Source organism: Truncatella angustata (assembly GCF_020726525.1).
Source record: "Truncatella angustata strain MPI-SDFR-AT-0073 chromosome Unknown BKA67scaffold_2, whole genome shotgun sequence".
NCBI classification, from domain to species: Eukaryota; Fungi; Ascomycota; class Sordariomycetes; order Amphisphaeriales; family Sporocadaceae; genus Truncatella; species Truncatella angustata.
This window is the reverse complement of record NW_025763382.1, coordinates 1017776-1045600: the sequence shown is the minus strand read 5'-3', so window position 1 is coordinate 1045600 and position 27825 is coordinate 1017776. Positions and strand designations below refer to the sequence as shown.

General features: G+C 50.1%; 8 protein-coding genes across 8 annotated transcripts; 4 read left to right on the top strand and 4 right to left on the bottom strand.

Annotated features, from left to right (window-relative positions):
• Positions 1 to 52: 52 nt before the first annotated feature.
• BKA67DRAFT_514480 (amino acid permease/ SLC12A domain-containing protein) lies at positions 53 to 2090 on the top strand (the record flags this gene model as incomplete). The annotated part of the gene is made up of 5 exons (XM_046097647.1): positions 53 to 528; positions 588 to 808; positions 876 to 1118; positions 1223 to 1325; positions 1466 to 2090. 5 exons carry the CDS (start codon positions 53 to 55, stop codon positions 2088 to 2090), a joined length of 1668 nt encoding a protein of 555 aa, XP_045960742.1.
• A 730-nt stretch (positions 2091 to 2820) lies between these two features.
• On the top strand, positions 2821 to 4820 carry BKA67DRAFT_687943 (aspartate aminotransferase). Its single transcript, XM_046109062.1, has 7 exons — positions 2821 to 3103; positions 3160 to 3198; positions 3365 to 3454; positions 3518 to 4158; positions 4226 to 4307; positions 4357 to 4403; positions 4458 to 4820. The coding sequence occupies exons 1-7, from the start codon at positions 2951 to 2953 to the stop codon at positions 4609 to 4611; spliced, it is 1206 nt and encodes a 401-aa protein (XP_045960741.1). The 5' UTR covers positions 2821 to 2950; the 3' UTR covers positions 4612 to 4820.
• A 764-nt stretch (positions 4821 to 5584) lies between these two features.
• On the top strand, positions 5585 to 6656 carry BKA67DRAFT_642639 (6-phosphogluconate dehydrogenase; the record flags this gene model as incomplete). The annotated part of the gene is made up of 3 exons (XM_046105808.1): positions 5585 to 5797; positions 5856 to 6012; positions 6055 to 6656. 3 exons carry the CDS (start codon positions 5585 to 5587, stop codon positions 6654 to 6656), a joined length of 972 nt encoding a protein of 323 aa, XP_045960740.1.
• Positions 6657 to 8144: 1488 nt separating this feature from the next.
• Positions 8145 to 10393, bottom strand: BKA67DRAFT_654840 (uncharacterized protein; the record flags this gene model as incomplete). Its single annotated transcript, XM_046106627.1, has 2 exons — positions 8145 to 9861; positions 9921 to 10393. 2 exons carry the CDS (start codon positions 10391 to 10393, stop codon positions 8145 to 8147), a joined length of 2190 nt encoding a protein of 729 aa, XP_045960739.1.
• Positions 10394 to 13037: 2644 nt separating this feature from the next.
• On the bottom strand, positions 13038 to 14883 carry BKA67DRAFT_552161 (cyclophilin type peptidyl-prolyl cis-trans isomerase/CLD). Its single transcript, XM_046101815.1, has one exon. It carries the CDS (start codon positions 14720 to 14722, stop codon positions 13100 to 13102), a length of 1623 nt encoding a protein of 540 aa, XP_045960738.1. The 5' UTR covers positions 14723 to 14883; the 3' UTR covers positions 13038 to 13099.
• A 189-nt stretch (positions 14884 to 15072) lies between these two features.
• BKA67DRAFT_552160 (uncharacterized protein) lies at positions 15073 to 16349 on the bottom strand. Its single transcript, XM_046101814.1, has one exon. It carries the CDS (start codon positions 16297 to 16299, stop codon positions 15286 to 15288), a length of 1014 nt encoding a protein of 337 aa, XP_045960737.1. The 5' UTR covers positions 16300 to 16349; the 3' UTR covers positions 15073 to 15285.
• Positions 16350 to 17587: 1238 nt separating this feature from the next.
• Positions 17588 to 18706, bottom strand: BKA67DRAFT_590515 (Deoxyhypusine synthase; the record flags this gene model as incomplete). Its single annotated transcript, XM_046104597.1, has 2 exons — positions 17588 to 17656; positions 17711 to 18706. The coding sequence occupies 2 exons, from the start codon at positions 18704 to 18706 to the stop codon at positions 17588 to 17590; spliced, it is 1065 nt and encodes a 354-aa protein (XP_045960736.1).
• Positions 18707 to 20460: 1754 nt separating this feature from the next.
• On the top strand, positions 20461 to 26880 carry BKA67DRAFT_654836 (uncharacterized protein; the record flags this gene model as incomplete). Its single annotated transcript, XM_046106626.1, has 2 exons — positions 20461 to 24561; positions 24619 to 26880. The coding sequence occupies 2 exons, from the start codon at positions 20461 to 20463 to the stop codon at positions 26878 to 26880; spliced, it is 6363 nt and encodes a 2120-aa protein (XP_045960735.1).
• Positions 26881 to 27825: the final 945 nt, after the last annotated feature.

Below are 27825 nucleotides of genomic sequence, written 5' to 3'. Positions count from 1 at the left end.
GGTACTAGTACATTTCTCCACAATGGATTCTTCTAATGAGAAGGAGGGCGTGATGGGTAAAGCTCTCGATCGGAATGATACCCGTGGCACTTTACATAGTGTACACGCGGGCGATGTCGCCGGCGAGAGTGACGACCAATTGAAACGCCATCTCGGCAACCGACAGATACAGCTGATCGCCGTAGGAGGCTCCATTGGTACTGCTACCTTTGTGAGCATATCCAATGGCCTTATCGCTGGTGGACCCGGCAGTCTGTTCCTTGCCTACACTATATACTCTTGTGTGATGGGTCTGGTGAATAACTCCATGGCCGAAATGGCTGTCTTTCAGCCTGTGACTGGTGCGTTCATTCGTATGGCCGGCAAGTGGGTCGACGAGTCTCTAGGCTTTATGGCCGGCTGGAACTTTTTCATTTACGAGGCTCTATTGATACCATTCGAGATTTCGGCTCTGAATCTGGTCCTTTCGTTTTGGCGCGATGACATACCCGTTGCAGCAGTGGTTGCTGTTTGCATCCTGCTCTATATGTGAGTGGCTCGAGGACCCACCCAACTCAGGCGTCTGCTGTAATGCTGATTCGGATTAGTGCTATCAATGTATTCGCGGTCGAGTGGTATGGCGAAGCTGAGTTCTGGCTGTCTACGGGCAAGATCCTGCTGCTTGCAATCGTCTTCTGCTTCACCTTTGTTACGATGGTTGGCGGGAACCCCAAGCATGATGTCTATGGTTTCCGCTACTGGAAAAGCCCTGGCTCGTTCGCTGAACATATTACAACTGGAAATCTGGGTCGGTTTGAAGGCTTCTTAGGTATGCCCAGTTTCCATGGTTTCTAAACTGGTTCGGTATATGCGAATCCTGAATTAATCAACTTTAGGTGCCATGTGGAGTGCTGCTTTCACTGTTGTTGGACCCGAATATGTCGCTATGGTCGCGGGTGAAACCAAACTGCCCCGGAGATATCTGAAAAATGCCTTCAAGACCGCATACGTCCGGTTCGCATTGTTCTTCATTGGCAGTGCCTTGTGTGTTGGCATTGTCATTCCCTACAACGATAAGACTCTGGTGTCCATTCTTTCTGGCTCCTCCGAAGGTGCTGGAACTGCCGCTGCCTCGCCGTGTAAGTGCCGCACTTTCCAGTTTCATGATTTTGCTTCCGAAAGAGATGTTAAATTAGTATGAAATCAAATTGAAAAGGTGAACTAATGCCTCTGTTACAACCAGATGTTATTGCTATGAACAATCTAGGAATCGGCATCTTGCCTCATATCACCAATGCTCTACTAGTGACTAGCATTTTCTCCGCTGGTAACGCCTATACCTACTGGTAAGTTTAAATACGTGGAACAGATATCGTACTCGGTCTTTCGCGAGAAGCGGTAATCGTTATACCTCACCTCTATACCACAGGAAGGACACCAAACAATCCCATATATAAGCAGCAGCTAACTCGTCTCGTTTCATTAGTGGTACCCGAAGCCTTTATGGTCTGGCTCTTGACGGCCAGGCCCCGAAGTTCCTGCGGAAGACTACCAAAGCGGGTGTTCCGATCTTTTGTCTCGCGTTTACGATGGTTTTCCCATGCCTAGCTTTCCTCAACCTGTCCAGCAGCGCTTCCGAGGTGCTGAGCTGGTTTATCAATCTTATTACCGCCGCACAGATCATTGATTATATCGTCATCTGCATCGCATACATATTCTTCTACAGAGCTTGCGAGGCTCAAGGTCTCGACCGAAAGTCGCTCCCCTATTATGGAGCTTTCCAGCCTTACTGCGCTTGGATTGGTCTCGTTTTCATGACTGCCGTCGTGTGCACGTACGGTTACAGCGTATTCCTCCCCGGCAAGTGGAGCATCAAGACGTTCTTCACTTACTATACCATGGTCCTAGTCGCTCCCATTCTGTATTTTGGATGGAAGATCACTCATAAAACCAAATTTGTCAAGCCGGAAGAGGCTGATCTGGAATGGGTCGCTCCTGGTATCACTGCTTACGAGGCTGCCTATACTGAAGAAGCCCCCGGGTTTTGGACCGAAATCATGCAGATCTTTGGCTTGCGAAAGAATAAGGTGACGGAAATTTTGTCACATTGAGCTTGGTTGCTTATGTTTCTGCAAATGGGTGATGTACGTCATCAAATTTGCAAGCTTTTTTTTAGAACCATAAAACGTAGCGAACTATACTCATGATCGCGGGTTGGGACCTTTAATGCAAGAGTATGAATTCAAGGCTCCGCTGATTGCTTATTTGTTTCTCTGATCGATGATACAAATATATGATAACCTAAAATGCGACTATACAGCTTTTGAAAAAAAAATTTGAAAAAAAAAACCTCTACATCTCCGCGATCGGCAACTATGACGACGGTATTGTTGCAACTAAAATCACCCAGAATTTATATGAGCCCATGCGGCATTTCAGGATATGGCTCATCAAGTCAAGAGCTTCACTTTTCCCCCGACAAATTACCAATAAATCAGGAACGGGCTTCGAGAGGACTCACGAAAGATATGATAGGAATTGAAAGGATATAGAAGGCAAGGGTATTTCTTGAAGAACAGATAAATTTCCGTTTAGCGTTGATATGGGTGAACTGGAAGAACTAGATCAGTCCTGCCATTCGTGCGTGCGGCAGAGGCAGCGATATTCCACAGCTGTTCCCCATCATCGTCAGTGTCGAGGCTCCATTGATCAAGGGTATCGATTTTCCTACTGAATCTGCCCCAAGCATGCCGCTCAGTCGGGTTGTACCCCGAGTGGAGACCGGTCCAATGTCCGAACTCAGATGATGTATTGCACTAGGTTATCACAACACAGGATGGAGCTAACTTGAGCACGGCTCGATATTATGGCGCTATAGTTACTAGTTCAGACTCCACGCAGCAAGCACTGTACATCAAGAAGAAGTCACAAACCCAACCTCATCAACTGAATTCTAACCTCAAAACTCATCATGTTCAAAAGCGCGCTGCCGGGTCCGCCGGACCCTATGTTCATCTTGAAGAAACTAGCCGACGGTGACTCGTCTCCAAACAAAGTTGACCTTGGTGTCGGAGTCTACAGAAACGAGCAGTCCGGCTATCACGAGCTAGAGGCTGTCAAACGGGTAAAGAAATTATTTGATCTCGATACCTGTCACTTGCTGACTCTGAACATTGATAGGCCAAGAAAATTTTGGATAAGCGAAATCCTGGGCACGATGTATGTTATGCCCACAATAGCTGTTATGAATCTCATAATTGGTCCTTTTTCTCACAACTTACGTACTGGTGAGATGGATAAATGCCAGGCGAGATTGTGCGACGTGCTTGATGTCGTCGTGCAAACGAATCTTATGTTATACTAACGACTGTTGGGCGTGGAACAGTATGAAAGCACAGTGGGAAACTCGTCTTATCTGAACCATGCCGCGGACCTGATATTCGGTCCTTCAAGCCAGGCAGTCCAAGACAAGAAGGTGCGTGCCCAACGATTGACTTATGGACTTTGGTCGGGTTCGGAGCATTGACCGTTTGACCAGGTCGCATCTGTTCAAACAATCTCTGGCACAGGCGCGAATCATCTAGCAGCGCTTTTCCTAAGCCGGTCTACCGAGTTTTCCGGGAAGACCATCTACATCGGAACGCCAGCGTGGGGTAATTATGACCCAATCTTCCGTCTCGTTGGGCTGGATGTTATCAAATACAACTACTATGATATCAAGAGTGGTGTAGATTTCCCTGGAATGCTTCAGAAAGTGGAGACAGCGCCTTCAAAGAGCATATTCGTTCTTCAAAGCTGTTGTCAGAACCCGACTGGTGCAGATCTGACGCGAGAGCAGTGGGATCAATTAGGGGACGTTTTCAAAGAAAAAGACGTCCTGCCGTTCTTTGACATCGCCTACCAAGGACTTGGCGCAGGCCTCGATGCCGATGCATACGGTATCCGACATTTCGTGGAGCTGGGTCTTGAATTCGTGGTGGCGCAATCATTCGCTAAGAATTTTGGACTATACGGAGAACGTGCCGGTGTACTCCATATAGTTGGGAGGGACGAAGAAAATGCTCTGAATATTGGAGACCAACTGCGTTCATTGATCCGATGGGAGTTCTCATCGTCTCCTGCTTACGGCTCAAGACTAGTGACTATAGTGCTGGAAGACTCCGAGTTGTCCAAGATATGGTCAGTATTCTCATAAATGACGTTGCTAAATTTGGGCCACAAATACTGACCAAGACTACGACTCCAGGCGCGCCGAGTTGGACTCAATGAGGGAAAGATTGTTGTACAATAGAAGAACACTTTACAACGCTGTAGCAAACGAGCTCAAGGTAAATAACCCGAGTTTTCGGTGGAATTTAGCATACTAAAATTTGGAAGACTCCAGGCGATTGGATCTCAATCACTTCGACGCAAGGTCTTTTTTGGTAAGAGCTATCATGCATTGTAGCTGTTTAGTTGTAAGCTGCTAACTCTCATAGCTATCTGCCTCTAAAGCCGCAGCAGTGCGTCTTGCTGAGGGAAAAGCATCACGTTCACATGCTCGAGAGCGGCCGTATCAACGTGGCTGGGCTTAATCCGTCGAATATAGGTTATGTCGCCAAAGCTATCCAAGACGTGGTAAACAATAGCTGAGGTCAATCCTGTGAAGTTCATGGATGGTCCAGTAATGGATATCGAGGTAGTGGCTAAATCCGCCATACTGGGAAGCTGGTAGCAGCATATGGCAGTCAAGTTCAATCAAGCATGAGAAAAGAAAAGAATAAAGGAATTGTCAGACAGTAATTGTGGTATAGATTTGTGTGTATATGCCAACGTAATGCCTGGGTGCTAACCGTCGACACGCTAGATAACCTATAGCAATAGGAATACCAGTTGAAACTCTAGGAATTTGAACTACTAGCTAAGCGCCTAGAGCTTGACCTTGAATATAAAAAGACTAGATGATTATTCAATGTTAATGCTGGGTGTATGCAGTGAAAAGTTTTACTCATTTCAATAGAGTTATTTGGGTATAAAATACTGTTTGATGCTGTAAGTGTGCGGAAATTACTAACAGTGCAGTAAGCCCATTCACCTGCAACAGGATGGTATGCTCAACTTGACGAACAATATATTCGCGACATCGGCGATATTCATGTGTCGCACTTGATAAAATCCTGGGCTGTAATCGGTAAACAGGAAGTCGGACTTGACTATACCCATACGATTAGCTCGGCTGGCCCATGGCTTAGTAAGTACAGGCGCTTCTTATCTCTTCAGCATTTGCGCAGCCGGTTCTCGGATTGCTTCCCGATATTCACCAAGACAAGCCGCTCGGTTTTGAAGCACCTGCGCATCGACTAACAACCAATGCATTCATACTGCGATCACCGAGCGAGAGATTGCTATATGCCGCTCAATCTCCGAACGACGCCTCCGTACCCTTCGTAACTTCGGACAATCCGCGTCGCCGCAGCTCCTACGAAAATGGAGCTGCCTACAAGAGGACATCATCTCACAAGCTCCCATTGAATACGTGGTTGTAGCTCCTTCTAAATCATAATCCATATACAAGGCAATAACAATACCTCTCATCTTCGGTACAACATCTTTCAAAAAATTCGAAATGGCTCCAATTCAGGTAGGATGGATAGGATTAGGTTCGATGGGCATTGGCATGTCCAAGAACCTGCAGAAATACCTTTCCTCCACGGGAGCCCTTCCACTGCTATATACAAACAGAACACTTTCTCGAGGCGATTCCCTAAAGTCTTTAGGAGCCAAACCCGTAGAGACAGTCCGAGAAGTTACGCAAAGGTCAACTATCATCTTCTCCTGTGTGAGCGTCCGATCCGTTCTTGGTCCTGTGGAGGCCACATGCTTATCTCTCTTACTAGGTCAGCAATGATGCAGTTCTGAGAAGCGTGGTCGATGATATCGCTGCTTCAGGCAGTATCAAGGGGAAAGTATATGTGGATTGCTCCACGGTGCATCCAGACACTGCCTTGGATGTTTCGAAACAGATCGTTCAGGCTGGCGGCGAGTTTGTGGCAGGTGAGCTTGGACTCAAAACTATCCTTAGTGATCCGTTTGTAGTACTGACCTCGACCCAAGCCCCCGTCTTCGGTGCTTCCCCGGTAGCAGAGGCCGGAAGGCTGATCTTCGTCACTGCTGGTCCGAGAACGGCCATAGAAAGGATAAGCCCATATCTGAAAGGTGTAATGGGCCGTTCGGTGATTGATATGGGCGAGGAGGTCTCTAAATCTAGCCTCCTGAAGATAGCTGGCAACATTTGCGTGGTTTCATTTATGGAAGTCATCGCTGAAGCGCACGTGTTCGCCGAAAAGACTGGCCTTGGATCACGCATCCTCGAGGATATGTTGAGCGATAACTTTGGTCCGGTTATCGGAAGCTATTCCAAAAGAATAACGACAGGTGCATATGCGCCTGCGCCGAACGACAAGGCTGGATTTGATGTAGCTCTTGCCATCAAAGATGCGCGGCATGCGCTGAATTGTGCAAGAGATGTCGGTGCTACACTTCAAGTCAGCGAAGTCGCTCTCAAGAACCTGGAAATCGCGCAAGAACTCCAGCAGGGCAAGCCTTTGGACAGCAGCTCGATGTATGGCACACTTAGAGTGGATGCTGGCTTGGACTTCTACACAGATCTTTGCAAAAAGCGAGATAGCGTTGCATAGGCAATTAAATAGCAATTTTGTGTCGCGATTAGTAAACAATAGAATTGCATGATACCAGCCCAAATTCATATACTGTTGGTTCATGGCATCCATCGATATCAAGTGTCAACCAGATGGCATGGAGTGGATTGAGCGTCACTGTTCTACATCGAGGGTTTCCGCATGGAAGGCTATTTGACTGAGAAAAGTGTTGTAGTCTTGCTTTTAAGCGGTCATGCCTGATTCAAGTATGATTGTCACCCAAAACTTTACCCTCTCTTATCAATTCTACAACGGCACCCACGACATGAGGGCCGCGGCAGGTGTATTACGTGAGAGAATTGCTCGGTGGTTGCCTTTTGCTCAATCCATATAATGCACCTGAAGCTAGCCCAAGCAATCAGTCAATTACTCAGCGAGACTAGATCGTCACACATTTCCTTCGCCTCTTTTGGAAAAGACTCGCAACACATCAATCCTCCTATGTGTCAATGGCCAGCTCCACACGGTCCATATACTGATCACAAGAGCAGTAATCGGCAAACTGACCGACCAGTATAGTCCTTGAGTAGGGGATGTCGAGCTTATTCCTGGTGTTGCGAATGTGGTCTCACCTCAGTTGGCACTCGGTACACAGTCTTTCTTGACGGTCAAGCATTTTTAAGACATACCGCAATATATGTTGCTGGTAGAAACATCATTGTAAGCACCGCGATAGCTTTCATACTGGAGCTATCCTTCTGTGCTCCTACCACGATCTTTTGAGAAGACTCTGCAAGCCTGAGGTTGATTATATTGCTCGTACGCGCTAGGTGGTTGTTCAACTTGCAATCAGACAGTTTAGCGGACCTTGATACACGTCATTAACTTTATACGTTAGATTGCTTACTGCCTCTACTGGGACTCTAGAGCGTTGTAACAGGTGCTTTGCCCTATGGTGCAAGTCATCTTTTTTTTGGGGGGGGGGGGGGGGGGGGGGGGGGGGTTTGAGATAGGGTGTCAAGATAATCCAAAAGTATTTCGCTTTATCTTTTGATGGTTTCGCTCCTGCGTTTACCATGATTCTCAAAGTATATCACAGTCTAGCAGTGACGATAACTATAAAATCCGAGTTCTCGTTGCGACACTTCGATATCGCCCGTTTTCATCAATTCTATCCGGTGTCTGTAATCATGTCGCATACCTTTGCGGTCTAGCGATATATTACACACGTAAGACTCCATCAAACGCCCAGAACACCAACTTCCGATGAACGAATGTCCTCCATGCATATCACAATGGTATCATCACCGTGCCTCTCACCACGACAAACTTCAATAACACTTTTGCGACCCGCCACCGTTGCTTCGAGAACTGTTTTGAAACAATACGGGGGCTTCTTTTGATAGCCATTGTGGAAACTGATTTTCCTGAAAGCCACCATGTGACCTCTGCCGGCAACTCCGTCTAATAGCTATGCAGGTGGGGAATTTGAGGATCATCAGTATGACCGCCAGTACGGAAGACCTTCTAGTCCTTCCGTTGTCTCTTGACTGCCCGACCGGGACTGTTTTCGAATTCATCTCGTGATATTTCCTCAGTCCCCGTAGTACTAGGGGATCTGTGATTAGGAGTGTTCGTTTCCATAATTCTTCCGGCGCCATTTGATGTATCCGCAAATAGGTTGTCGGTATTGATATTGTCCAGATTCGTGTTATCAAAGTGGGTCGTACCAAAATCAAATTCGTTGGGAAGAGCGTCTGCATTGTAAGCATTCGAGTCCAGATACTGGCCGAAATCGATATGGTCGTCAAAGTACTGCCCGTTTTCTTCTAATCCGGGGATTCTGCCTGAAGGACTGTAGGGCCCTAGCAGACTACTGAGCTCGTCCAGTTTATTGCTTTGCTGCTCCTGTAGTCGTTGCAGCTGTTCGATTTCGTCTTGGTTCTGATGGATTCGTGCCATTGATGGGGGCGGTGCCGCGGGACCAATGATAGGCAAGAGGGATGGTTGATCTGCTTGGGCTGGTGCAATAAGTGAAGGCTCAAGCGGCGGTGCGCTGAATCCAGACGTAACCGGAGTGGCTGTGGCATTTTTGTTATGTGCTGACATGAGATCTAACATCCTAGTCCTCTGAGCGTTCGTCATAGCGGGCGCGTTGCTCACATCTGGAACAGAAACAGGATTCTTGCCATTGCTGGCGTTGGAATTCACATCGTTCATGAGCCTCATCATACCCTCCTGAGGATTTGTGTTGAGGTCTTCGATGATATTAGAAGGCGTTGGAGCCGAGTCACTGGGACTGTCAAATAGTTCCGTGACAGTGCCAATTTGGTGCTGACTATGATCGAACAACGACGGGGTCGTACTTGCCGAGGCAGAACGCTTGATTGCTGGATCTTGAGGAATCGGCGGCAGAAGACGTTGCTGCCGCTTAGGTGGCGATGAGAAATTCTGCTGCATGGATGGTTGCTGTTGGTCCCAATCGCCCAAGTCGACAACCGTCCCACTTTGTTGGCTTTGGGGGATTTGGCCACTAGACATCATGCCACTAAACAAGTCGTTTATGTTAAAGGCCTCTCCATTCGGGTCGATTTTCCCCTTGAAGACATTGGCCAGGAATGAAAGGATGGCGTTGATGGACTGCTCATGTCTGTTGTGTTGATCCTGGAATTGTCTTGCTTGAGTGACGAGCTGAACATGTTCGCGGCGTAGCCTGGTTATTGCATCAGAGATGGCTCTCTGCGAGTCTTGCAAAACAGTCATCTGGTCCCGGACTACGGTCAGATCTTTTCTTGATAAAGCCCCTGACTCTGGAGCCGGTAGTGCGCGATTCGCAGTGACAGCTGGCTGGTTGAAATTCGTCCCCAGCATAGCATCTTCGATCATGTCATCGTCGCTGTCGCCGTCCGGCTCCTCAGAGCGCTTGCCTTTCTTTTTGGAAGTGCCGCTCTTGGGCTTGTTAATGAGCCAAAGCAAATTGGGGTGCCCACGCCGGAAGTAGGGATTGTAGTATTCACTGGGACTCTTGTTTTTCCGCTCGCTGGCCTTCATGGAATTGTCTGATAGGCCGACCTTTTTGTGGAAGCCGTACATGTTCAATTGTCGCACAAAGGAGGCATAGTTGTTGTGCTTGAAGAGTTCGGGAATAAGCGTCTTTGCGAATTCATCTTCGTCGAGGACGACAAAAGAGTCGCCTTTATCTGACCAGCGAATCAACTCGGTATTCTTGGAACTTTCGAGAAAGCTGGTAGCAGTCAGTACTCCTTGCGTTGGTGCAGATTCTCCATCCGGAGGACCACTGACCTGTTAAGTTTCTGCACGAAAGGCGGAATCTGCTTGCGCTTGGCCTGGGCGTCCCTCTTTGCCTTTTGCGCCTTCTCCTCCAATAGCTCAACATTGTCATGTTCGTCAACCGTGTGGCCGCCGTTCTGTTGGGGGACGAGGCTGCCGTCCCCAAAATTGCTCCATACTTCATTTTCTTGCGGAGAATAAGCCCTGTTGGTCGCGACCAACTGGTTGTTCACGCCCCTCCTCGCCAGAGCTGTTGAGGGCGTTGCTATGGGAATGCCCTGCTGTGTAAATTGCGCCTGCCGTGGAGACGACATCACGCCGTAAGGGTTTGCGTTGGCCGAGTTCTCCATGTAATTCAGGTTGTTGACGTTCCACGAATTGGACTGGTCTAGAGATGTGGTGGGTGGGAAATATGGCGTTTGCATCGAAGTCGGTACAGTTCCTGGTGCTCGGCGTTTTCTGGACGAGTTTGTCGGAGAAGACATCGGAAGGTGCAGTGCCTGAAGAGACTGCGTAAATGGAGGCTGGTAAGGCAGCTGAGGATGGTAAATCATAGGGTCTATCTTAGACTGGCGCCCTATGATTCAGCAACCCAGAAGAGCCAACAACCTCCCGTCTTGAGCGCAGGCACGTTCGAGTGCGATGGGTGACGACTCGGTCCTCGGATAAGGGCGGGACTTGTGTAAACTGTCCGAGTGAGTTGGTCGAGCCAAGTGTTTGATGCGACGCGATGTGATGCGATGCGGTGGAATTGACCTGAGGATCGTTCACGAACCAGGCTGTCGCAAAACGACGGTCGTCGATCAAGCCGGATAGTTTGTTCTCTGTTCGCTGTTGCACGCGCACCGGTGCCACGAGGCTGCCGCAGGCTGACGGACCTGTGTGCACCTTGCTGTACGACACGAGGCTGTTATTATGCTTATGCTTATTGCGCCAGAGGCCCGAACGCTCTCTTTTGCGGTTTGGCCAATCGGGTTGCGGGCGCAGAGGGAAATGCGCAGGAATGTGCGCAGATTTGTCCTTGTGGATTGCGCTCTGGTTTGCCCAAGAATTGTCCTCGCAGAACAGAGTTTCTTTCTCGTCCGTCTAGCCAATCTGTCGTAATGGGTATTTGGTGGTGGGTTCCGGCTGCGGTCGAGGGAGGAAAGGCTGTTCAGTTTTACTCACCCCACGTTGTTGCTGTCCGGCAGGGCGCTAAAGAATATATGAACCCCGTCGCTCCTGCTTGGAGAGACAGATAGGGACGGAGGGATGAGAATGAAATGAAAAGGTAGAAAGCAGCAGCAACTTGGTGAAACAGCTCCAGAAACTTGAGGAATAGATGTTTCGGCGCTCTCTTCTCTCGAACAAGTCCAGGCAGAGAAGAGAGACAGACGTGATTGTCTCCAAGTCAGCGGAAGGAAGCCGCGAAGCAATAGTAGTGATTCGTTACTCAGACTTGAGTTGAGACCGGGGGAAGCAAAGAACGGCGGGCCCGCTGTTACCCCACGAGAGTCGGCTGCAAAACTTTGACGTTGCGGGCACCTAGCACCTCTCTTGTTTTTTTTTTTCTTGTCCCTCTCCCAATACTAGGTTGGGACCGGTTAGGGGAAACGCTTCCGACGACTCAGACTGGTTCAACGCGATGGATGGTTGATTGAAAGCTGGGGCTGATGGATGGATGCACGGGTCAGATACAGACACAAGCGTGATGCCATGTATGTATGTACGATGTACCGGATAGCACGGGCCAAAAGCTGCCTCATCGCTTGTACTTGCGCTGTCCAAAGAGCCAACTGCCAACTACAAACTGGCTGCTGGCTCGCTCGAAATTCCCCAGCGGCGGCAACAATTTTTGTGGACTGATGAGAGGAGCTGAGGACCTGAAGCTTTGGCCTGAAAGTCGCCGAATGGCCTGGCTTGGCTCGGAATAAAGTGGACACAATCTGGTCACCGAAAAGACCACCCGCAACTGCAACCGCAACCTTGACGCCGCTGCAGCCGTTTATTGTTTACAATCCCACAGGTGTCCAATTATGTGGAGTTGTCTCCGGAGGCACACCGCAACAAAAAGATCTCGAACCCGGTGTTTCTCTTTTCTTGATAGCGAAAGAAGATGGAAAAAAAAGGATATTTCACACGTTATATGTCTGGTTTCAAATTAAATCCCTTTGACAGGTCGTAAGATGCAACGTCCTTGGCATGAAAGCAAGAGGACTGAAGCGGAGTGCTCGGCGGCCTGACCAGGGTCTTGATTGAACAAGTCACTTTTTCCAGTGAAATAAATTCTGGGCCTTGGCACAGCTTGCAGGCCTCAATATCATTACCGGAGCTAAAGCACCGGCGCCTGTTGCTATCGAACTTGTTTTACTGTGGTATTGTCCATCTACAGAACCCGGCGCCCTGCCATTGGCCATACCATCCTCACTTTTTGAGTAACCACAAGCATGCTAAACTGAATCGTTGAGGTTTGCCAACATGGATGTTGCAAGTCGCTTGAAAAGAGTATGCCTCGAGTGCTACGCTTCTCAGTGCAAGTCACTCTTTAAGTGTATTCTTTGGCAACAGGGCATTCCTCAGAACTCGACGCAGGCTTGATATCTTTCGAGTCGAGTGTCAAACTTCAGGTGGTCTACTGTATAGTGGGGTGCACCTGCATGGATCAAGACTGAGGTGCTCGGCCGAATTATCGACATATGCCTGAGAAGAGGTACGACCAGCCAACTGGGCTCCACAGTCCGGTGCGAACCAGGGTTCCATAGAGTTCGGAGTTGGGAATAGCCTCACAAGAGAGAGACTCTATAACGACGGATCCCTGAAGCCAATTCTCCCGACGGCGATATCCGCCATAGGTGGAAGGCCGAATCTCGATGACGGTGGATAAGGCACAGTAGTGCATAATTCTCAAGGATCGAGTATACTGAGCACACATCGGGATTCAATTCTGCCGTTGTGGCATGTCGGAGAGGAGTCGATTTGCACCCAACTGTAATGTCCTATCCGTTCAAGATAAGTCTGGATGGCACATTCGGTTTTAGGTACTATGAAACAGACGAATTGCAAGCAGTCCTGATTTAACAGGCGTTACCTGCGTAGGTCCTGAGTATAAAGAGAATGGTTTGTTGTAGATGAGCATTAGACGGAAACGACTTGGGTATCATAAAGTGTGTTTTCTCTAGCAATGCAATACGAACAAACGGTATACATGCGCCTCACCGCGCACCTCTACCCGCTAACGCGCTCTGCCTCGCCAACTTTGCGTTCCGAGCCTGATCCCATTCACGGCTGCTACCACCGGCCCTCGCCTCAGTCCTGGCCTTTTTCTCTTCTTTGAGCGTACGGGCCTTCTCCCGAGGATCAATCACCACGAGCTCCTCCTCAGCCTTCTTCCGATAACTTAGGTCCTTGCCTAGCTTATCTGCGGCGAAGCTGAGGGCATGGCCCATCCACCCCTCGTCATCGCTTTCTTCTCCATTCTCGACCTTGTCCCACGATTTGCAGCTCTGGCAATTAACAATAAAGTGCAGGTCGCACAATTCGGCTTCGTCGTCATCGCCTACTGCTGGTTTGCTTGCTTCATCCTCGTTGGCGTTGCTATCGACCTTGCGCTCTTCCTTGACGACTTCAGGTGCAGTGGCTTGTAATTTTGCCTTGAAATCTGCAAATCGGGCATACTCAGGCGTCATCTTGCTGTCATCATTAACGCCCCTCCTTCTCTTCCTGCCTCGTGTCGCCGTTTCTGGTATGAATTGTTCGATACCGGTCTTCTTGACTTCCTTGACTTGTTCGACTGGAACATCTCTTCGCATAGACGCCTTGAGTGCAGCAATCTCTTCATTCGCTTGCTCCAGTGCTGACTTCTCTTTTGGCAGATCCGGCTCAGGTAAAGCATAATCTTGCCATTTGACTTTCGTCGCCTCCTTCTTGATTAGTGGGGAAGGTGATCTGGGTTTCGGCGACTCAGCTGGCACCTCTCTGACTGGTATGGTTTTTGTGGTAGGTTGTTCCTCTTTTCTATTCTTGAACGCCTTTGGTTTTGGGGCTTCTTCCTCGTCAATGTCCATGACTATCCTGGTGTCAAATTTGGCTTTCTTCAGAACGGGCGCTGCCTCGCCGTCTCCCTCATCGTCGCCAAAGCTCAATAGCTTCTTCCCGCCCTTTGGCTTCTTTTTATCCTTCTTGGCAGCAGGCCCAGACGGTAGGTTGTGTTTTGCTATCCTTTCCCTCTTCTTCATGTCCTCGAACGGGTTGACCAATATCTCGATGCTTGTAATCTTGATGGGGTAGAGTGGCCTCTCACTACCCTCCACGACTTCCGACTCGCTTATTCGTGCAAGGTTGTATATCGTGTCGCCCATGATCCTTCCAAACATGGTGTTCTTGTTGTTCAGTTCGTCGGCATTGTCCAACGTGAAGAAGAATTGACTCCCGTTGGAGTCAATCCTGCCCTCGTTCGCCATACCCAACAGTCCTCGGCGGTTGAACTTCAACCTGGAATGGAACTCGTCCCTGAAGTTGACGCCCATGGGTCCCGCGTTTTTGCCGTGTCGCTGGTCTGCCGGCCATGGATCCAGCTCGCCGTCCAATGCGCCGCCATCGTAGATAGATTCTCCGCCATTGCCAGTTCCTGTCGGATCACCTCCTTGCAAAATGAAGCCGGGTACCAGTCGGTGGAATATAGTGTTGTCGTAATAGCCATCGAGCGCCAACTGCAGAAAATTGCGACAGGTCAGAGGGGTCTGTTTTGCGAACAGCTCGACGGAGAGGTCGCCTTGGGTGGTGTGGATGATTGCCGAGGCGGTTGGTTGCGGCTCGAGGTTGTAAATGGACGACATTTTAGACCCAAATACTCTCTTTGATCTAGGCCGTCCGCAGCCCAGCGATATCTTTGAACCAGAGTGGGCAGCAAGCAATCGCTGGATAAGTTGACGGGATGGAAGAGGCTCAAGTCCAGTTGCGGAATACTGTAGAAAAGAAGCTCTAACGTTACTAGACTAAGTCAACTTAAGTTAAAAGGTTGGAGCTTTGGCTCTCTTGACTTTCCATGCATGTGCAGGGATGTGAAGCTGGGCTCTTCTTATCTTATCGTGGCGACGCATACGGATACAAACTCCAAAGGCTAGAGTAAGGTCTTAGGGCCTACAAACGCCACTCTGGTTTCTCAATTAGGTATACTCACCCATCGACTTGCTAATCCGGGTTGATCATGGCGCAATCAATATATTAAGCACGGCGAAAAGCCAAGGTGGGCTACGAAAGGTTGTGAATTGCTTCATTCACTACTTGAACTGGACAGTCGCAATAAAAGAATCGACCCAGCACAAACGAACCCACTCCCCCGTTCCCAGTACTTCTTTCGTTCACCACTTGGAGCTGTCTAACCTCACTTCCCTGGACATCAAGCGCAGAAGTCCTTTCGGTGCTTCCTCAGTCTACCCCCGCTGTCGTCAAAGCTAGGATCCCAATAACCACCTAGACCATTATTCAAGGTTTTGTCCTTCACCTTTCGCTTTGCACCATTGTTGCTACCGCCATTAGAGACACTGCTCGTATCTCGAGGTGGAATCGCAGCTGCGTGGTCTTGTATCTCCTCAGAACTCCCATTGCATTCGTGGGCCATGTTACGCGGCAACGGAGAAGATGAAGAGGGGACGAATGATCCCTGAGATCCCTGAGATCTTAGGGCTCCCTCGTCTTCTCGTGCCGAATCCGGCCGAGACTGTGAGTCGAAGCCAGGAAACTTCGCACTGCTGTAAATGTGGAAGCGGTCGTTTTCACGTCTAGCTTTTCTTTCGTCGCGTTGATTAGGCTCTGGCTTCTTGTTTGGCGAACCTGATTGCGTTATAGGTTGCCCCAGGTAGGGAGCCATACCAATCATTTCGCGTAGGCTCATAGCCTCCTTCTTCGTGGTTTTCACCGGCTTCCGATTGCTCACAAGCTTGACCCTGGAACCTTGGGACCGTTGAGGTGCAGTATTCTCCGGGGTCTGATCCGGCTCTGACTCTGACTCCAACTCTGCCTCGTCGTTGGGCGAGCTTGTTGTTAAGTATTTAACCAGTCTTCCCAAATTACGTTGGCTGTCTGTCTCTTTTTGCACGGTTATTGGCGACTTCTCATTGCTGCTAGAGATCACACCCCTTTTTTGGCGCTGTGTGTCCCTGTTGGCCGCCTCCTGCTGAGGATAATGATTATGTTCTCTTTTGCCGGCTTTTACAATTTCGGTGAGGTACCGGTTCATCCAATCGTCCATGAGTTGAGGCTCGTCTGGAGGTCCGTCAGGATAGCCGATCAATTTGAGTATTCTCTTATCCCATCTGAATAACGCGTCGTTCTCGGCCCATTTCCCTTTCTGCTTTGCATCTGCCTCATCGTATATTTGTTGGAACCTGGCGGCATTTGGATGATTGTTCATCTCTGTAAAAATTGTCAGTAAATGTTAGAATATCAAGAATTGAAACAGCACGTACGCTGTGTCTTCTCAGCCAATTGTTCCAGGGTAAAATAAACTGTCCCCGATCGATCCCAGGATAATGGGCGACTTGGAAGATGGGAAATGGTATATGTTAGAGTCTGAGGCTTGGCTTGAAGCTGTGGCTGTGATTGAAGCGGTGGTTGCTGGTCACCGCCAGCATCCTGCCACGAGTTGCCATTCTCTGAAGGTGGCGGAGTTTCGTCGCCCATCTCCGAATCTGAATTGTCGGTACGATCTGGGTCTGATTCGTCTAATATTGATTCCGGTGATGATGAAACCAAATATTGTTGTGATGCTGAGGAAGGTTGCTGAGAAGCACTGCTCAGTGTGCTGATACTATTTCTCTTGTCTTGTGAAGCGACGGTATCATGGTGATTGTGACAACCTCGGGTAATTGAGAGGAGCGCTGTTGCTGCAGTGATGTCCTCTGGGTGAGAAATTAACACGGCATTATCAGACGAGGAAGTTGCGACGGGTGGGTTTGGAATCTGCGGTAGGTCTTCCCCTACCCCCTCCGAGTCTTGTGCTCTCTTCCTTGCTATTTCCTCGTCCACAATTTCCTGCATATATGATTCCGGTGGTGGTTTTCCAGTGCTCCGTTCTGGAAAAGACATAACGAAAGTTAGTAAATTTAAAAGTCTGTGAAGTAAGGTAACATAACCGGTTACACGGTACCGTTGAAAGATAAAGTAGTGACAGTGAATAGAGAAAAGTCTTGATGGCCCTAAAGGTCTGATCAATGTAAATGATTACGGCCGGCCAGTTGAATATACAGTTAAATATCCATGGATCGATCATGTAAGGAGCTGCGAAGAATAGGCATGGACTGAGCAAGACAGACACAAATCTCAGTTGTGAAAAATGGACTTTTCTCTGAAGAATGCCGGAACAGAGAACTCTTGCACATCAGGTAGATTAAAATGTTCATTCATCTTTGTGGTCTTGAGAAAGTTTTGCTTTGACTTTTATTTTAGTGTTAGTTTTCAGCATCGTCTTTGAGCAATTAACGAGATTCTTCCGCGGAAAGACAACTGCAGGCAACTATACATGAAAATTAGTAAGAATTAAGACATGTAAGTTTCCGAAAAAGACTATTTCAAACTGCCGTCTGAAATCATTGATATCCGTACTACTAGGCCATGCATTGGCGCTCATCTATCTTTCTATCATGATATGCGTTACTCGTTCCCAAGACGTGCGTTAATGAGCTTTTCTCTCAGATGGGCTTTCATGCATCATCTTTGGCAAAGGTGCTTGCTACTATGAATGGAAAACATGCGGATGCTTCCAAGTATACCTAGACTGGGTTAGCTTGCACCAGAAATGAATGCTTATAGAACATAAGGCTTACCTTGACGTGCTCTGCATTTGGTTTGATTTTACCCCAAGATATAGCTTCATCCGGTCGGGCACCAGCGTCGCTCCCGTCGAATTCCTGAGCAGTGTTGATATAGACTGCGTACTCGGCACCGTTTCGCATCAAATTGGCATTGGCGATATGATGCTTGATAACCCCGCCGCCAAGAATGATCATTCCTGAACGCTTTGCTCGGACTGCAATCGAGTTGATTTTTCGGATGTCCTCAACGATGTCGATCTTGAATTGTAGGGGTGACGCCTTGTACGTATGGAAGTAGAGCATGTCGCCAAGACTACCATCCGTCAAAGCTGGGCAGAAAACTGGTATATCATTCTTGTAGGCCCAGTAGTAGACCGAACGCTCGTCGTTGATTTCTTTGCCGAGACGATGTATCACCTTGGAAGGCGTCCAGTTGACCTCGTCTTCGGTTCCCTTTGAAGATTCCTGCTCTTCTAACATCTTGTCCAATATGGGCATTACCCAATCCTCGAAAGCACAGTAGTTCGCATTTGGAACCATTAAATTTCCTATGCGGTTGAGACCCTTTGACCTGAGTTCTGCGCCAGGAGCACTAAACGAAGACATGTACGTGTCACCCAGACATTTGATAAAATCTTCTTCTATACCACCTGCCGTCGTGACGATACAGTCAACATGTTTGTGTTCGACCAAGTATCGGAAAACGCCGCGCAAGCCGGAGGATATCATGTTTGAGGTATACCCCAAAAATATGGTCGTCTTCTCTCCCTCCGGACCCCGCCATGCACGCATATTATTGATAATACGTACGGCGTCACCCATGGCACTCGCTTGGAAGCCCATATATTTCATGTTCTGGAGCATGTCGTCCACGGTGATGGGCCGCCCCTTGAAGGCATTGAAGTCAATTTCTTCAACCTTCTGTGCGTCTTTGGGAAGTTCGTCGGAAGGAACCAAAACTGCATCCGTGGCTGCCGAAGGCGGCAAGTTGGTGTTTTCTGAAGTCATGGTGTGTCTCGAGCCTTGCTACTAGGATATGCTGGTGCACCTGTGTTCTATTACCCCCACTACTGCTGGTCAGGGATCAAACAAACAGTGAGAACTGCGAGGTGCCTGGTACAATTAAACCGTTGATTCGGTGGCTCAAAGTAAACCCAAAGTGAGTTCTGACCCCAGAAGGTTCCGGTAGGAAAGAGATCGCAAATTCGTTGTTGCGGTCTTGTGGAGCTAATATTGTGGCCAGCCAGGAAACTTCAAAGTGGTTTGACGATGGAATGATACAAGTCTGGGGTAACACCTTGCTATCTCTGACGAGCTAGTACAGGAATTGAAGATATTCAATCTGCAGCTAGAGCTTTTGAGAGGGTTTCCAAGCAATAAGGATATATCGTAGGCTCGAGATATGCAAAGTTTTGCTATTCTTGTAGTGAATGCCACGGAGTTTCATGGACCATGGGCTGAAAAATGGGCAAAAATGAAGACATCAAAGTGGAGCACTTTTTAACATTTTCAGATCATTGGGTCGAAGATGCATGTCTTGGCAGGGTGAAGCGACTAAGAAAAAGCACCAGCACTGTTTGACCTTAGCGGCATCTTGACCCCATAATTCAGCCTGGCGCCTGCGCCTGGCAGTTGCATTACATTACCTACACAGTAGTACTCCGTACCGAGGAACGCTAGAGTCAACCAGAGGACCTAGGTTAAGCATGGGACGTTTTGAGTGCCTGAATTCGAAACGGTATCCTATCTTCTCGAAATAGGCTGTTCGCAATCAAGATGGAGTGAGTTCATGGGTTAGACTGCTATTGGAGGCCTGGGTGCGTGGATTCCGATGGATAGTTCACAAGAAGACATGGCCTGCCTACATACTGTACTGTAGACAGTACTGAGTCAAAAAGCAGGTGGAGTTACATTTGGCAAGTCCCGGGTACATAGTAATGTTCTCAAGAAGTTCTTCGGGTGGCACGGGAGCCCACGACGGAGCAGTACGTCGATAGTGGTGCTAACTTAGTGGTACCGACCCAGTAATACTACCGTAGTAGTACTGAACCAAATACCCTGTACGAAGAGGGGGCGGCCTGACGGGCTTGACGCTTGACGGCTTTGGGATGCCATGGGATGCGATGGGGTGTGCCTTTCTGCTTTCTCTGAGATGGTGCGGGCGCCCAGATGCAATCGACATGATTAACCTAGTGCAACCCACCCCATGCCAGACAAGCTAACCGCCGCCACGCGAAGGTTGTGTTTTCGAGATCTCCAATTTCAGCCTCTTTCGACCTCTTACGAACATCCTCTCAATTGGAACAACGACTGCTTCAGCGCCCAGTGGACCTATGTGAAGGGCTCTGTCTTACGCGACGACAACATAATTCTATCCATCTACTCTGGCGACGCAGTGGTTATCCTCGTGTCATTACATTAGCCCCCAACGGTGTTAGACAAGATACGTACCGGCCCTGGTTCTGCCAGCATTGGATCACATAACGTATCCGCATCCACAATCCCATCTCATACTGGCTCATCCTACACCAACAATCTTCTTACGGCAGGCGTCTATCTTAATGTTTGTTTATCCATGAGAAGATAAAAACATATTTTGATTAGCGGTGGCTTTTTACCGCGTGTGCGGACATGTACGTCCGGGCCCTTCCTCTAACTCAACCCTGCTGCTATGTCGCGAGCCATTCTCGATATAACATCATTTTGCATTCCATCTGAACCATCATGTTGAGGCCAAAGACTCATTCTTCCACCACAAACCAATGGGAGGCATCCAAATTAAGCCGCGCAACAAGCGCCAGGAACCCCAAGCCCCTCATCATCAACACGCTACCACTGCCTTCAACCAATTTCCATATCCATATACACAGACTCACAGTGAACCTTTATCTAGGGCTTCCCGCTATGCTGGGTCACGATACGACGGCGACAACCGCAATAGGTCACGATCCCGTGATCGCTCGCCTGATCGATACAATGACCGCGCCTCTCAATATAGCGATGGGGGACCACGACGGGCCTCGGGGGAGTCCCGCGGAAATCATTCGGGCTTCCAGACAAACCGAGACAGCTTTCGCGATACCCTTCCTAGAGACACACCCAGAGGACCTCGCGCCCTGTTAGATGCACCAAGTGGACCGCGTGGCGGCGGCATATCGGGCGACTTTCGTGGCAGAGGCCGAGGGAGAGGACGAGGGTGGCGGGACGACAGCCGCGACAGAGGAAGGGATCGTGACATTGACTTCAGAGACAGACGCGAATCTACATATCGCGATGAACGCAGTAGAGAACGCGAACGTGACTGGCGCGACAGAGATCGAGAGAGTTTCCGAGGCAGGCGTCCATCGCCCAGGGGGAGGTCTCCACCAGGAAGGGATTTCCGCGACCTCAGAGATGCACCATTAGGTGTTGACGCTGAACGAGCACGCCGTGGCTCAAGGGATGGACCTCTCTCGGCTGGCTCATCCAACTCCGATCCGCCATTTGGACCCCAGTCGTATCGTGGCGGCTTTGGTGGCCGAGGTCGTGGCCGCGGTCGGGGTGATTGGGATCGAGGGCGTGGTAGGGGCTTTTACGACGATAGGGATCGTGACCGGTACGGACCAGGTCCTCGGGCACGCTCTCAGGAAGGGCGGTTTCGTGACCGGGATGATCGAGATCGGGAACCTCGGTTCTTTGATAATGACGCACGTCCTCGAGATCCGCGAGATCCTCGAGACGAGCGTGATGTGCGTGAACGCGACAACCGCCCTAAGATCGAAAGAACCTCCCATGAACCACCGCCATCTACGAGAGATGTCTCCCCTCCTCCTATTGCTCCCGCCGCTCCATCCTTCGGGTCCGTGCCAAATCGGACGGCATCTGTATCTGAAATTAGCACCACAACTGGTAAAGTCCCTCCCACCGGGCCACGGGCTTTCAAGGATGAGCGTCCCCCGGGAGGGTCTGCGACAAGTGGCGAGGTAAGAGTTCCTCCGACCGGCCCTTCAAAACAGCCTTTCTCGGAAGGCGCGCCGCCGATTCCTTCAGGTCCTCGTGCTCACGGCCATTCTCATGCTCCACGGACTGGCCCCTCATCTAAGCAATGGATCAATCCGAACTTGAAGCGCGGGCCTGAATCGCCAAAGATGAACAGGTCCCAGAGTATTGCGCAGAACCGGTTCCCGGGTTACCGCCCGGAAAGTTCGAGCTCGGATTATCAACCAGAAACCGATCGACGACCGCGGAGTAGTGATGCCAAGTCGGACTTTCATGGACCTTCTGCAGGTGGCCAGCATCGGGATGTGCATATGCACGACGTTGATGGCGATGCTGACCATTACATGCGAAGGCCACGATCTGCAGGCTCCTTAGACCGAGAGTACAAGCAACAAATATCGCCCACTACGATGGTGCCTGAGAATTCACGAATCCACAATGCAGATGGTGTTGTCCTGAGAGCAGGACAGAAAGGCGAGGATAGAACGGCAAAGTTGGAGAATGCAACACCGAAAGAGCATCTCAGTCTTAAGCGAAGCATGAATCGTGGTAAAGTTGCGCTTCCACGAAAGCAAGCGACAGCTGTGGTACTAGATCAATCCTCGGAATCTGACGATGAGGAATTTGGGGACGTCATTGAGACCGATCTCCTGAAAGCAGAAGAAAATCTCAGAAAGCTGGAGGTCATTGAGGAGATAGGTTCCATGGATGTCATCGTTCGTCACGCCATATTCTCACTGGAAACTGTCGACAGACTTGTTACTGGCTCTGAAGGTTTGCAGTCCATGATCGACCTGATACCAAATGATCCAAATGTCCTAGCAGAAGACACGAAGTCAAATGAGCCGGAACAAGAACTTCAGGACGATATCAAATCCCTCATCTCAGCGCCGTCATCAAACAAGGTACTGGATGCAGCAGTTTCTGACAAGACTTCATCTCCTGTGACTGCCAGACTACCCTCAGTACCAATTATTGCGAAGGCAGAACTTCCGCACCCGTCGATCGAGCAAGATGTCGACATGCTATCAACCGAGGATCGGGAAGAAGCCAACACCAAAGATACCCAAGCAAACAACGAGGATGTAATCATGAAGGACGTCGGTAACACAACTAAGCCTGCATCTGGTTCGCAACTGGAAGTCCCACAAGTCAACGGCGAGAAATTCCCAAGGTCGCGCCCATCATCCACGTATCCTGACGACGAGCCGGCCCTGTCAAAGGATGGCAGCAAACAAGCAACACCCACCCCATCCCCGGCAGAGGATGACGATGAGACAGATATCGACGAGGACATTGACCTGCGAACCGTGGAAACTGTTCGTGTACATATGAACACCCCGCCACTGGACTCATTGCCGGACTTTCAGGAGGTCCCGTGGGCCGAGGACCAGCCCTTTCTTAAAACACTGGAACTTTCACCTTTGCACTTTAGCAATTTCATCCTGAAGAGAATGAACGAGGATGCTGAGGATATAGCTGCAGAGCAGCAGAAACAGAGAAAACTCTACGCAGGCAACTATGAGGCGTATTTACGGTTTACTTTGTCGGATGATCCTGTTGCTGTGCAGAGCAGAGAGAAATTCACCCACGTACCTGGTGCGCCTGATATCCCAGCTGTGAAGCCTTCGTACAGTGAGAATCCCAAACCTGAGTCTACCCGACGAAGCAGATATGCTACTGAACGAGATGTTGAAAGGGTCCTTGAAGAATCAAAAAGACTGGAGGAAGAGAAACGTGAGCGTCAACAGCGCGCAGAACGAGAAAAATACAGGACTGAAAAAGAGGCCGTCATTCCAGATCAGTATCAAACCTCACAGCAACTGGATCACGATTTTTACGTGGACGAGACAGGGCGAACAAATCCAGAAAAGGTTATAGCCGCATGGGAGGTTCTACCGCCGGCTGAAAACTTCACGGAAGAAGAGGTCAAGTCATTTGAGAAGGCTTACATGGAATTTCCCAAGCAGTGGGGCCGAGTTGCCAATGCGCTCCCAGGAAGGGATTTTGGGACTACCATTCAATTTTACTATCTCAAGAAAGACAGGGATGAGCTTAATCTCAAAGAAAAGCTTAAGAGGCGACCTCGGCAGCGTAGGAAGCGAAACGGGAAAGGCCGTTCAAGTGCACTTGTTTCCGAGCTCAATGCTGAACCCGACCAATCTGAGGAAACTGGTGAGAATGGAGAGAGGCGCCGCCCTCGCCGTGCGGCTGCTCCGACATTCAATTCGGAGGCTACGCCCGCGGCGGATGGCGAAGCCGGCGCCGGAGCTTCGACGCCTGGCCGCAGAGGAGCTGCAGCCAGAACTGCTGACGGAGCCGAGAAACCAGAGCGTAAGCCTCGTGGTCGCAGAGCCAAAAAGGACCAGGAAAAACAGCCACGAGCCAACCAGACGCTTGCCGCAGCACCTCCAGCTACTGCCGTTAAGGGTAATCGATCTCGGTCTAGTTCCCGTGTTCAGAACACAGACTGGGCGATTCAACCACCACCACCACCTCCTCCTCCGGCATCATCAGGAGAAGTATCTCAGATTCCCACACAATTTGAACTAGGTTCTGGTGGTGCCCCGGTGCCTCCAGTATCTATGCAGCCACCTTTCACGGTTGCACAGCCGCTTCGTAGCCCGGAGAGGACCATTCCGCCTCCCGCCATTTCACTGCCGGATACAATGGCTCCGCCACCTTTACGTCCTGAACCACCGCAGCCTGGCATCATGTCTCCATTTGATGTTGGTCAACGCTCTTCGGTGGATCGCAAGGCAGGTTCTCAAGCTTCAAGTTATTGGAGCGTTTCCGAAACCACTGATTTCCCGCATCTACTATCATCGTTTGGAAGTGACTGGTCCATGATTGCCTCGCACATGGGCACCAAAACCCCTGTCATGGTAAGTGATTTCGAGTCGTGTATAGCAATGGCCCGCCCGTATACTAACGTTCACCAGGTCAAGAACTTTTATCTTAGACAGAAGGACGGAGGCAAGAAAGATTGGGAAGATCGTGTTAATGAGGCTGAACGCAAGAAACTTCGAGGAGAACCGCTGCCGGTACCACCTCCGCCGACTCCAGTAGTCAAGAAAGGGAAATTCGACACCACGCCACTCAACCGATCGATGGTTTCCGACACAATTATGGAAGAAACTCTGCCGCCAAAACTTGAGCAGCCACCGCCTGTCCCACAGCCCATGACTGGACGCTTCAATGTTCCTATCGCAGCCCAACCTCAAGCCGCCATTGTGCAGTCACCCTTCAGCCAAGGCGGCCCTGTGCCTACAACACTCGCCCAAGCACAAGCTGCACCGCAGCCGCTTTCTCAACCTGTGACACAAACAATGTCACCGTCTCACAGACCATTACGAGCCCCAGCGTCGTTTGGTTACCCTGAAAGAGAACGTGAGGCGCTGCAGACACCTGCAAGATCGGCATTACCACAGCACAGCCAAGTGCAACCCATGCCTGTTTCCGAGCCCCCTTCCGCGCGGCATCCATTACCCGGTGCTGTAGTAGATTCGTCCCTGGAGCGGCAGAAGGCTGAGATCAAAACATCAAAGGAGCAGCTTCGGCAGCCTGAAAGAACGCCGCTTCGTGTTAAACAAGAGCCTGATATGCCTATGGATCCCTACACCCGGATGGATTCCTACACTGTGCCCCAGCAGGCCAGCCATTTTGTTCCGAGAGAGGCAATGCCAGTAACACGGCCACCGGACCCCCCCAGAGCCGCCGCTACCCCTCAGGTTTCGCCATTTGGAAGCATGCTACAACAAACACCCTCCCGGGGTGGGTTACTAAGTGACATGCACCCCTCGCCTCAGGCTCCATCACGATCTTTGTCGGGGTTTTCACGAGACATGGGTCCTATGTCCGATTATAGTCGCACGCCACCGGCACAACCCACGCCACCAGCACCTGCAGCAGCTGCACCCGCGAAACCGAAGACGTCCAATATCATGTCCTTGCTGAATGATGATCCGCCGGCGCAACCTAAGAGAGTTGCTGAAATGCCGTCCGCTGCGAAATCCTCATCTACACCACCGCCAGCCACCCTATCCCGACCTCCTCCAGCACCGCCCGCACCTACTCAGCTTCGACAACAGACTCCCCTGGCAGAGGCCCAGGCCTACGGGCATTTCGGACGACCACCTCCATCAGCGCCATCATCAGTTTCAATGCCCCCGTTGAAGCCTTACACGACAGCCTCTCCACAGACTCAGCCGCTGAGTGCTCCACGACAAATGGCTATGGACTCGCCTGCTGAGCGCCAGGAACGTGAGTATTTTGGGCATCACCGGCGCCAGTTTTCATCACCGCATCCGACGGCAGCGAAATCGCCACAAACAACTCATCCCTACCCAGCTCAACACCAAGCTGGGCAAATGCCCTATCAACCACAGCCTGCTTACGGTTATGGTGGCCCGGCACCGGGGCCGCCGTCAGTAGCATCACCGCCACCTCAATATCATCCATCAATGCCCAGGGGACACGAGCCTCCTCCAACCCCTCTTCGAGATATGGGCTGGGTCGGTTCGCATCCCGGCATTGGTACACAACAGCAACAACAACAGCAGCAGCAGCAGCAGCAACAGCAACAACAGCAGCAACAGCAACAGCAGCAGCAGCAGCAGCAGGAACTCCGACAACAGCAGCAACAACAGGCAGCACAACAGCAGCAAGCTTGGGCATCGAAGTCTTCTCAACATCCACCTAGTCAGTCGCCCTGGGGAGCGCAACATGCTTCTACGCCGAAGCCACCGCCGCCAAGCAGCTCTGTACCACCTCAGCCTACCTGGGCAGCACCGCCCCGTGGCCATGATCCGCGCGATGCTCTAAATCTTCGCGAGGCCAGAGATCCTCGGGAAATGTATCCCCCGCATCGAGGTATGCAGCCACCAATGCAGACTCCTTATGCCCCAACAACTCGTGCACCTGAGCCGCCACCCCCACAACCGCCAGCTGCATACTCTCGTTATGCCAATACTCCTGTTCCAGGCCACGAGCTCCGTGATCCTGGCCCGCAGAGAAGCTATACGCCGAACCCTTATGATCACAGAGGCGCCTACCCGCCTCCTGGCCCGGACATGCGAGGCCAGGACATGCGCGACGCTCAAATTCGTGAGCAGCAACAACAATCTCTCCTCCACCAACAGTTGCGGCCACAGGACCCATCGCGAAGCATGTATGATCGAGCACGTGATCGCTATGGTCGTTAGTACCACGAAGCTGTCGCAGTTGGCCTGGCATGGTTCTGTGCGAAGACTCGGGAATTCGGAAACTTATGAAAACCACGAAGTGACGTACTTTATAATCTCAGGAGTGGAGTACACAGTTCACTCGGCATTTACATGTGCATCAGAATGTGGAGTAGGTGTATAGCGACCACCATTTGTTTAGTAGTTTAGAGGTTCTGGGGTTTCACCATGCATTACTCGGTTTTGGAGTTGGATGCCACATAATCGGCGTTGGTGAATAGTTGCACAATCAGGGACGATGTGGACAGCGGTGCAAGCATGATCGAACCTGGAACACAAGCGAGTATCATCTCCCTGTACAAAAAATGTAAATATTGGGCGCATGCAATGGATTCAGATGGTGTAAATTCAAAATTCAAAATTCTGTTATGAGAAAGCTAATTTATAGATGTCAGTGTCGAGAAAACTATCGTAAAACAAGCTCAGTGAGAAGAGGCCTTGTCGTCGCAACTTGCCACCAAATTTGGTGCAGTCAACCTTGAGTACACTCATTCTCAGTGCCATCCAAATCAAAAGCAATCAAGGTCAGCGAGCGAGGTATCAGTCGTAAAACCACACGGCTACGCTTGATGCTGCTTGCTCATGGTGCTGGGTAGCTCATTGAGGCAAATTGTAGCCAGTTGACAAGGGCGCTCTACACCTCCAGTGACGGCTTTCGCGAAGAAGACTGGAGGGCTGTCCTCTCGAAGATGCCAATTCTTTAGAGCTCGACCCCCAAGGTCTGTCTAGGAGACTGACGTCTTCATACGTGAGCCAGTGCGTAACGCCGGGGCTATGATATCAAGAGAGCTGGGAGGCTTAGGCAGTATATCTGTAGCGCATGAATTCGTATTTCCGTCACAAGAACTTCCATGATGCAGTATTCTGAATGGCAGCCGATGAGATCGCCGAGCTCGCCAGCAGTTT

Coding starts and splice junctions, on each gene's coding strand:
- BKA67DRAFT_687943 (XM_046109062.1), top strand. CDS start 2,951: ATGTTCAAAAGCGCGCTGCCGGGTCCGCCGGACCCTATGTTCATCTTG. Junction 3,199..3,364: donor AGCGAAATCCTGGGCACGAT/GTATGTTATGCC, acceptor GGCGTGGAACAG/TATGAAAGCACAGTGGGAAA. Junction 4,308..4,356: donor CTGTAGCAAACGAGCTCAAG/GTAAATAACCCG, acceptor AAAATTTGGAAG/ACTCCAGGCGATTGGATCTC.
- BKA67DRAFT_552161 (XM_046101815.1), bottom strand. CDS start 14,722: ATGTCGTCCATTTACAACCTCGAGCCGCAACCAACCGCCTCGGCAATC.
- BKA67DRAFT_552160 (XM_046101814.1), bottom strand. CDS start 16,299: ATGAACAATCATCCAAATGCCGCCAGGTTCCAACAAATATACGATGAG.